Here is a 10,646-nt window from a genome sequence, read left to right as displayed (position 1 = left end):
TAAGTTAAAGTCCAAATCACGCACTGATACAAACACACCTCACAACAGCCCAAGTGTAGAAATTGAAACAGGTACTAGGTAATTGGACCCATGTGTTTTCTAAAACGTGCCAATGATACTGAGCTCACCAACCTTGTACACAAGAAAATCTTTTTGGAAGATCCCACTACTTTTAAACAGAAATATCGTAGGATTCCACCAGGGTTATATGGGAAGTGCCATATGATAAAGAAGATGTTCTAAACTTGGGTCATTAGAGAATCCGAATATTCCTTCTCGTCCAATATGCTCTCTATCAAAAAGAATGATGGGTTCTTCGTTTCTGTATCGATTGACATCAGTTTAATGTTCGTACCGAGCGTGTAACGCATACCAGTTGGCCAGATTTGAGGATATCGTGGACAGTTTAATAGGTTCGACCTACTTTTCCAAGCACGATCTCAGTCCTGGATACTGGTGTGAAAATTCAGGAACCGAAACAGAAAAAAATGCATAATCTGTAGGTAACGAAAGTTTCTGAGTGGGACAAGATGGGATTCGGACTCATCAATGCTTCTGCCAACTTTCAGCGCCGTATGGAGTAGTGTATGGGTGACTTACATTTGAGGGAGTGCCTAATCGTTTTGGATGACATCCTGGTCTTCTCAAGGGCTTTAGAGGAACATATCCAACTCCTCACATCAGATTTCGGACGTCTTTTGGAGCACGGACTTAATCTTAAACCTGTTAAGTATGAGCTCTTCATGACATGGGTTGTTTGTCTCGGCCATGTCATTAGCCAGTATGGTACTCCACTGATCCAGAAAAAATCGCATCCGTGACGGAATAACCTACCTCAAGGAACGTGACGGAGTTGCGACTGTTCCTTGGTTTAGCTGGTTTTTATCCCGTCGGTACGTTGAACACTATGCTCATAGAGTGGAATCATAAAATGACTTACTTAACAGCTATTCTACACATCGTCCGACTGATAAGATTAAAGGTTAAAGAGGTCCAAGACCACCAGCCCGATGTCATAGACCTGGGGTGAACCTCAAAAGCAGGCCTTTAATAACATGAAGGCTAGGCTTACATCCCCAACTGTCCTTGCATATGCAGACTTCAACCTTCCCTTCAGTTTGCACACTGATGCTTCAATCAACCGTGTTGGTGCCATTCTTTATTAGAAGCGACATGGAGTGGATAGGGCTATTGTTCACGGAAGCAGGGGTCTTAGACCCTCAGAAATGTAGTGCCCAGCTAATAAGCTGGTGTTTCTGGCACTGATGTGGACTTTCTCCAACAAATTTCACGACTATCTAGTCTCGAATACGTTTGATGTTATTACAGACTCTAATCCCTTGACCTTCGTAACATCCGCATCCAGTTTAGATGCCACAGGGCATCGCTGGCTAGCCTCACTGGCTAGATTGATTTTACAATCTTGTATAAATCAGGCAAACTATATACGACGCAGATGACCTCAGTAGACGAGCACAGGTCTATAATGATATGGTCAAAGCAATAGCTATGGCAACTAAGTCAATTCCGCTTGCAGAGTGTTTTGTTGCTTTTGTCCTCTTTCGGCCGAAGAGGTCCGAACTCACAAAATCACCACTCCAGTCGGTTGGAATTCTACTCAAGAAAATGGCGGCGCGTTAGGCAGAGTTGTTGACCTAGTGCAAGGTGGGTTCAGCCCGAAGCAGGACGCACAAAAGTAGAAAAATACACGCGAGCGTGGAATCGCTTGTTCCTCGATGCAGATGGTTTTCTAAATCGAACCGCTTCGCATGACGGTCAGTAAACTAAGACGTATGTCACAGATAGCAAACTCTGAAAGGTATCCACGACCATTGCAAGTCAACAGGGCAAGGACAAGTGTCTGTGGCATGCATGGCATTTCTTACTCTCCCGGGTTGGAGAAGGATCTTGAATCCGCCATGAGTACTGTGCCTGCTGCATCTTTCAAACGGAACCTATCAAAGTTGCAGAGTTGATCATAATGCAGATAATACACCCAATGCAGATGGTTTGCATAGATTTCTTACCATTGGAAAGGTCTAAGGATGGCTCCGAGCATCTTCTGTGGATCAAAGATCATTTAACTAGGTATGGTTAAACTGTTCCCTGCCGCAACCAGACGGCCCAGACAACCACCAAGGCCATGTGACAGCACTTCATAAAGATGTATTCATTCCCTGAAAGGCTTCAGAACGAACAAATTGGAACTTCGAGAGTTCAGTAATATGGGAACTATGACAGCTAGTGAGAGCTGAATATTTCTATTTATTTCAGTTCGATGAAGAAAGGCAACATTCTTCAGTTATGTCATTCTTCAGGTATATGCATTATATAGATAGCAAAATACATTTTAATAATTATACTAAATTTGACATTTCAGTTGATTTTATATAACGAAATGGTAATTTTATGTTCATGGAGTATCTTGTTGTGGCGCAATCCGCTTGACACATTTGTACAGTACATCTGTCCTGCAGTTCTGAAATGTCCCAGTCATTGTTTACTAACACTGACCTGGCAGTACAGGTAAAGTCAGATGTACTATACTCATTCAGTCAGTGGACTATTCGTAGTGTTTGAAATGAGGTGTTATTGTCAGGAGTTCTGAAGTTAATTTAGATTTTATTTTTGTGTGGATTTGATCAATGTTTGGTCGCTTTATAATACAACCCAGAAGCATGCAAACCAGTGTTTATATATTTTTGTGATTGTTATCGTGCGTTTAGTTTGGTCTGTTACTTGTAAGGTATAGTGATGTCCAAAGGTCATATACATGTTGTTTTCTTATAAAGAGGGTGACTGAGTAGGATGTGAGCTGCTTGCCTAGCATGTTCTTAATATGCACGTATGATGAACCCGCCCATTTCTATTAACCAGTCCCCTTTTCTATCGTTCTTGGTCATTTCTCCAACGATCCTCCAACAGTCGAATTTGATAATTCTGATTGACATAATAAGTTTTTCAATATATTGTATATTGTATAGAAGAAAATAAATATTATTAAACATCAGAATACTATGTGGCACTGATAAGCTCTCTTGTACATTTTATGAATTAGATTCTGCGATAATCTTAATTCCACTCCGCGTCTTGCTGAGAGTTGTTCATGCGTATCTAATTGCTTTACGTTTATATATTTGTAAATTTTCATGTGTTATATATTATAGGTATCTGCACTAGGTATAATTAAATCTGAAGAACCCACCGTAGGCGTAACTTCTTTATTTCCTCCCGAACCCCAAGCATGATATATTTATAAATGCCACTGTGAAAACGATGCATTGGCTCAAACAAAGGAAACGAAATATTTATCTGAATAGAATACCCCTTCCCAGCAAGCCACGGGCGATACTCTGCTATGGTTCTTTATACATCAGATCACAATTTATTAACAGTCTCCTGCACATCAACTAAAGTGTATTTTTCATCGATCGATAAATGACTGTATTTCAAAGGGAAGCCTTTGACGATTCAAACAACCATATGAAAATAATTCACATTGCATTATGTGATCTTGGTAACCCACATCCTTTTTCCGATAATCTTTGGTTTGTAATAACCTCTCTTCCACTTGATGAACTCACGTTACTTTTCCTTTCCTGCATATGTATTGCTATAAAGTTAATACGCACGTTCATGCCCGAACATATTCCGGTGCTAATGGCACAGTCACGTGGAAAGAGCACAAGCGAATGCTGCCGACTTTCATTATTAACTTTGATACACACTCAGCAATTAACGTTAACGTTTGTGTTACAGAGGGACTTTTCGTAGTGCACAGAAGAACTCCAGCTTGAATTATCAACGATGCTTTTCAGCTACGTAATAGTAGTATATTTTGGAATATTCATCGATTCCGCATTTTCGGGTTAGTCTTTTATTAAGTTATACACAGACAAACATACACACACATATATCCGTGTGTGTTTGTTAGAATTTTAAGAATTTAATTTATCAGGTATATGCAGTTGTTTATTTACCTTACTCATCTCAACGAAAGGCAAAATTATAAAGTTACGTATTCGCTCTAAAACTCTGGCTTGTGACAATTCGGTCTTGTCGTTAATATTCAGTAAAAATACGTTTGAAGACAGCCTGAATTGAAGGAGAACATTACACCTGGTGAACATATTAATGAATTATATATATATATATATATATATATATATATATATATATATATATATATATATATATATATATATATATATATATATATATATATATATATATAATATAATGTATAAATAATTTCATTAACTTCGTGCTTTTATGTATTCAACTGAACCACAAGCATTGCCTTCTTCTTTTGGATGGTTCAGTGTTGCTGCAGTAAATGGTTGACCATCCGACCTCAGCTACATTTTTCTTATGTAACTAATGTCCTGTTACATTCTCATATCATTTTCTTCATGTTATCGATTTTCATTTGATTCGTCCTGTACCTCCTCTATTTTGCTCTTTGGTCTATCTTCATAGTTTTAAGCTTGTAGTTGTTTGAGTCACCTGATGATCAGAATTTTTCCTAGGCATCTGTTTATGAAGTTTTGATCTTGCAGTTTATCCCTTTTTCCATGTGCCAAACTTATGTTTATTACCAGCTTCACGTTGGCGGCTACGTTTATTTCATAGCGTGAACTTATTTCCTCCAGGTTCGTGTAAGATTAGCTAAGGCATTCCCAGCATTGGAACCTGTGTGTTGTGCTTGTGTATGATCGTATATTCCATTCCCCTGATTAAAAAAGACTATTTATAGCATTTTATGTGCTTGTCTCTTCATCTGTCCTCCATCTCTGGGTGGTAACTCCTCTATATCTTCAACTATTAACATCAAGCTTGCATTGTAAATGCATCTTGGGATTAAGGTATACCTTGCACCATAATTAACACGCCTTGGCCTATTGGTCATGTTGTACTAATAACAGCTGTAAGATTTGTCCAAGCTGTAATTCAAAATCCGTTCATTTGCAACCACATTTACACACCGTTTCTTAGAATAAAGGCTTGTCTTCCGCCAGAACTCCCTCCCTATCCCACGTTCTTTCTCTCTGAACTAAAATTTACAAATTAAAATTAATACACATATGGACAACCAGCTTTTTGTGGCTGTGTTTTGGAATAAAATGCTCATTTTAAAGAATTAATTCAAAACTGAATAAAACAACAATGCAGCGTTTGATACATTTGCATTCATTGCTCTAGAACACATCTTGAAATGAAGATGTCAAATTCAAATGTTGGGTGAATGTGACCTTGTTTCCAAGATTTATTGAATAACAAAATACTCGTATACACTGGCTCTTATTTCAAATACGTTCTCGCCTAATTCCAGCAAAGTTGCTTTGAAGATTTGTATTGTGATGAATAAAACATCGCACAAATATGGCATCATGGCCTAATTACCATAGTTTGTTTCAGAATTGTGTAAAACTAATGTGGGCAATTATCCAGTTGCAATCAGCTTTGAATTTAGAGTGCATCAAAACATGAATTTGTGTCAAGCTACAGAACTGGGTCATTGTTTTTTAGTTTCTAATGTGTATTGAATAGAGCTTCAAATAAATGGATCTGTCTTGTGACCTGCTGCACACAATAAATTCATGTTGGTCTTGCATTAAGTATTATACAAGTAGGCCTTAATTGTTAATTGTGTAGTCCATTTGAAGAAGATTTTATCTCAAAGTCAACTGTTTAGATTTGTATATGAAAATGGCAGGCTATGATGACTTCAGTGTCTAAAACCAAGACAATGACAATGTATTGTTGGGCATTTACACTTTCATGCAATTGACCCAACTCTTATTACAGAAAACAATAAAACACAATTATAGTTTTTAAGATAGTTTTTCCAAACTTATTCTTGCCGATCTAGTGAGACAAGAATACACATTCCTTTTTTCTAATAAGAGTGGGAAAGCGACTGATTTCATTGGTTAAGTAATATTTTCTTGATTGTATACATTTTCTCTCCGGCTTTGTTTTCTACATAACGTTTTGATTACGAGAGAGGCGACAGAACGCACCCTCGTATGACACGTCAATTAGAAACCGTTATTTACGTTTGCATTTTGATGGGGATTTGAATGCTATAGACGAACTTGCATTTGGCGTCTACTTGTAGCTTTACTAATTATATATTTATCTATCTAAACTTGCTCATCTTGAAATATTTTAAAATGTGTTTAAAAATATCGCAGAAACCCCTAAATTTGAATGAAAGTATTGCAGTACATATAAAACTAAACATGTTATCCGATTATATAATTTAAAGTTTCATAAAAGTTTGCGAAACTTCTTAAAAATAATTTTCTTGGATTTCCCCTACTGTTAAAAAAATAACATAATATTCAAATCTGGTATATGACAAAGTTGTTGACTAAACATTTGATTACCACCAATAAATTAATTTTAATCTAACAGGAATCTATATTTTTAGTGCCATCGATATAGTTCATTACACGAAGCGCACATATTTGTATTACGTGACACTATTAAAGATAAAATTTCTTTAAAAATAAATTTTTATTTTTTTATTAATACGAGAGAGTATCGTTTAAAATAGAGAAAATTTTGAGTAAGATACTAAATATTCTATGCATCATTTTTTGACATCTGTGTATAAAGTATTTTTCATGTTTATGACCCAAAATTTCGTGCAACATAATGTGTGCTTGCACATGAGTTATCTTTAACTTATTCTATCCGATGCCTACATTTCACGATTCTGAGGAAGTATCCACTGCGCTGATCAATAATCTCTACTCTCTTGCAACATTTATTTAAAGCGAGAATGGAAGTAATAGCGATACAAATTTTTGTATCTATGCATGTGCAGAAGAAGCAAATTCATGGCAGCAGCCAAAGATACTGCGATAATAGGTAATATCACAAATTTTACGGATACGAAACAGCATTGTTTCATCACACAGATCTGCATTGTTTAATCACATGAAACTGTATTGTTTAACCAAACGCGAAACTGCATTGTCTTACGTCATTAAACGCACATGATGAAATATATAAATTGTTTCAGATAAAATAATTTGCCGTAAAACAAACTTCTGTCAAAAAATAAAGATTAGAAAAACTGAATTAACATTGTTTAAATGAAGCCATACTCTTTATGTTTCTTTTTATATTCTCATATACAAAGTGAAATTCTATGCTTAGCCTTATCATTATTTTTGAGGAGCTGCGACCAGCCGATTCAACATCATAGCACTGAAAGAGATATTTATGGCATGGGCTTTTCTCAAATAGTTAGTACACGGACTACTACAAAATAAATGTTTCATGAACGTGCATTAAGTTCAGTACTCATTTTGTACGAGTTATTTCCACCTTAATAAGATATATTAAGTTCAGTACTCATTTGTACGAGTTATTTCCACCTTAATAAGATATATTTGGTAGTAATGACGAGTATATTATACTACTAAACGTTATCATGCGAGAAGAAACGGTTGACATAACCAGGCCAGGAGATATCACAACTCTGAACATGAGTTTGAGGAGTTTTCGTTTTCGGCTAATCAATCGTATTGTTAAAAATTTTATGTTTATTGAGATGGATCTCAGGCTCAAACTCAGTCTCAAAAGATCTATGACTTCCAAACCAGGTCATGATTTAAAATAACCGAATAAATACCTGACATAACAAGATAGTGCAGATGGTTTGCCTTAGGCTGTAATGAACATAAATGTTAGACAACTGGGTTGAAAGATCGAGGCTGTAGTGGAATGATCATTAGGGTAATGATTTTAGACACTACTTATTTGAATAATCATACTCCATAGTCTTATATGAGTAATGTTATAATGACAGCTGAAATACATATACATGCGTATAAATTATGTTACAAACTAAAGCGTCTGGATGTCTTCACTTATGCTATGATGGAATTACATTGTTTTCAATGATTAATTAGATTGTGTGTTTGGTATCGCTTATTTTTTTAACACAAAGCAAGTCTGACTGTTTTACTAAGATTTAAAAAATAATCTGATTTGTTTATAGCAATGAAGGCAAATTTGTAATGTCCGGGGTGAAGATCGGACAGAGACCGATAATGGTTCATGTTCTGGTGACCTTTGAGTTGGCCAATGGAAATGCAGCTTTGGGAAATTTGAAAGTGAATCAATATTCGATAGGCACACACTGATGTTCTTCAGCTATATTGTCCAGTTCCACAAGCGCGGATATATAAGGCTTCGTCTGATTGACTGATAAAATTAGCGATTATGGTATATAACACAGCTATAGGACTGTGGAGATCTGATTTTAATCAGGCTGAGTATCGATGACGACCAGTATAAACTTTTTCTGTTTGTTCACCTCAGGTTTCCATCGTTTAAAGAAAACCAGCCTTTCCTTTCGAATACAAACTAAATATAATTTTTATATCACCAATAGTTAAACTTCAGGATATTTGGAACATGTGAATAAACTATTTCACATGACCAGTTATGGTATATGAATTAAGTTGTCTACCCTAACTGAATAGATTTGCTTTAAAATCCATGATAATTTGGCGTAGAAATGTAGATTTGCATACATCTCCCATAGATTTACTACTACTAAGAATTTACTACTTGCAGTTTATTGATCACCTTTTAAAACTTTTTATAATTATATATATTGCATTTGGTGTTTACAGTCTGTCCGGCGGGCATGTATCTCCAGTGGTCAGAGTGCTACATATGCCATCCTGGCACATATCAAGATGCGACAGGGCAGAATTCTTGCATCCAGTGCCCAGCTGGCAGTTACAGTGCAGTACCAGGGGCCACATTCTGCACGCTCTGTAAAGTCGGGACCTACCAACCTCTAGAGGGTCAATGGGCATGTTTTTCATGTGGACCGAGTCAAACCACTTATGGAGTTGGATCCACCTCAGATAGAGACTGTGTAACAGGTGGGACGTGAATTATTTAAGGTTTTATGTAGTTATAGCGGAAGCATCTAACATGCATTGTGTTTCATATCCTATATTTAGGTTTCAAGGTTCACTAATGACGGTTCATAAGCTTCACACATATGCATGGTGTCACATTTATATCAAATGCAGGACTGGTCATCAGGGTGAAATAATTTTCAAGCTCGCACTAGTTGCTCTCTTTTGGTAAATTTAAAGAATATGCGATTCATATCCTAATAGAAGTAAACTTTTTAGGTTGCCTATGTGGAAATTTGAGACACTGTCTACACTATGACATACTGTATAAGAATCCCACTTTGCTCGATTGCTTAAATGTTTCAAATAAGCTGAAAACAGTCAACCGATATTTATATTTTCTTTACAGTAATAAGTATTTAGAATTCAAAATAATAACGCGTGCGTTTTTTTTTTCTTCTCCGTATTAATGTCTTACTGAGCTAGCTTGTTTAAATACTACTTTATTTTCTGTCATTCAGGTTTTCCGTAAACGGCAATCAGTCTTCATCCCATGAATCTGCCAGAAGACTATATATTCTTCTATATTAAAATGTGAGAAATTAATGTTGACTGTATATGTTATTAAACATTATTTGATATTCACTGCATAATTTAGTTCACATATTTTGTTACTGACTCTATTTTAAAAGGGACAGTTACAAGATCAGTATGGTCAACTCCTTGTTTCGCACACAGCCAAGGTGGTCCAAATGGCACATATCGGCATACATTCGAGCAATGATTAGTGTAAATGACGTTGAGGTTGCGAACGCCAGTGACGTAGGGATTTAGTAACGAAAATTAGCGGCTCTCAGTTTGTAAACATGCACGTATCTATCCGGATGTTTATCCGAAGAACATTTACCAATCTGGGGAGTATCATTACAGTCAAGTTCTAGACTCTTTCATTCCGAATATGCTTGGCCTTTTTCATCAAATCGTGAATGGAACATCGGATGTAATTCTTCACCATTGATGAGTATATTCTAAATTACATTCGTTCACCTGGAACAATATAGCGGCAGAGGAAGACTAAGCCCCAGCGAAGAAAATTTCTGCCCCTGCTGTCGTTTTGACGCCAGGTGTATCTAAAACCTTAGTACATCGAATTTGTGCAATGATATAAGAGCATGTTGACTTGACTGTACATTTAATCTATTACCGCAGATTGAATTATACACGAGCACAGTGCAAAAAGAACTAGACTGTTTAGAGACTGAGAGGTGCTTCATTGTAACGTCATTAGTGTAGTGTGACGCTGTTAGTATGCCACCTTGAGACATCATCGGCCTTGTACTAAATAACTGCAAATAAAAATATTCCTTGATTTTTCCTTCAAGTGACCTAAGTTTTTCCTCAAGTAAACACTGCGTGTTGCCATCTTACCAGAGCAAAAATAACTGGAATAATTGTTCAATTTAGTCAGTCTTGATTGGTGTTAGAGTAAAGTTTCCAGCGAAGCCGATTCCCATTGTGATTTAATGGCATCATTAATTTCACAACCGTTTAGATACAGCTGAGATCATGCATGTAATAATGACTCTTGCATGTCCGACCAGGACCACATGAGATTATGCATGTAACAATGACTCTTGCATGTCCGACCAGGACCACATGAGATTATGCATGTAACAATGACTCTTGCATGTCCGACCAAGACCACATGAGATTATGCATGTAACAATGACTCTTGCATGTCCGACCAGGACC

At 36.5% G+C, this 10,646-nt stretch overlaps 1 protein-coding gene across 2 annotated transcripts in view; it reads left to right on the top strand.

Moving 5' to 3' along the window:
* Positions 1–3,590: 3,590 nt before the first annotated feature.
* LOC149803418 (uncharacterized) overlaps positions 3,591–10,646 on the top strand; it is a 53,469-nt gene continuing 46,413 nt past the window's right edge. Inside the window, exons 1-2 of one of the 2 annotated variants that reach the window (XM_089951410.1) lie at positions 3,591–3,868; positions 8,658–8,915. In XM_089951410.1, coding sequence (XP_089807536.1) covers positions 3,808–3,868; positions 8,658–8,915 — 319 coding nt within the window. In that variant the 5' untranslated portion in view covers positions 3,591–3,807. The remainder of the gene's footprint in view (positions 3,869–8,657; positions 8,916–10,646) is intronic. The other variant, XM_089951411.1, reaches the window with a different exon arrangement.

Source organism: Sinohyriopsis cumingii, chromosome 3, assembly GCF_028554795.1.
Source record: "Sinohyriopsis cumingii isolate HCF-2022 chromosome 3, ASM2855479v2, whole genome shotgun sequence".
Classification (NCBI taxonomy): Eukaryota; Metazoa; Mollusca; class Bivalvia; order Unionida; family Unionidae; genus Sinohyriopsis; species Sinohyriopsis cumingii.
Note: the sequence above shows the minus strand (reverse complement) of the source record. Positions and strands in the feature narration are given on the sequence as shown.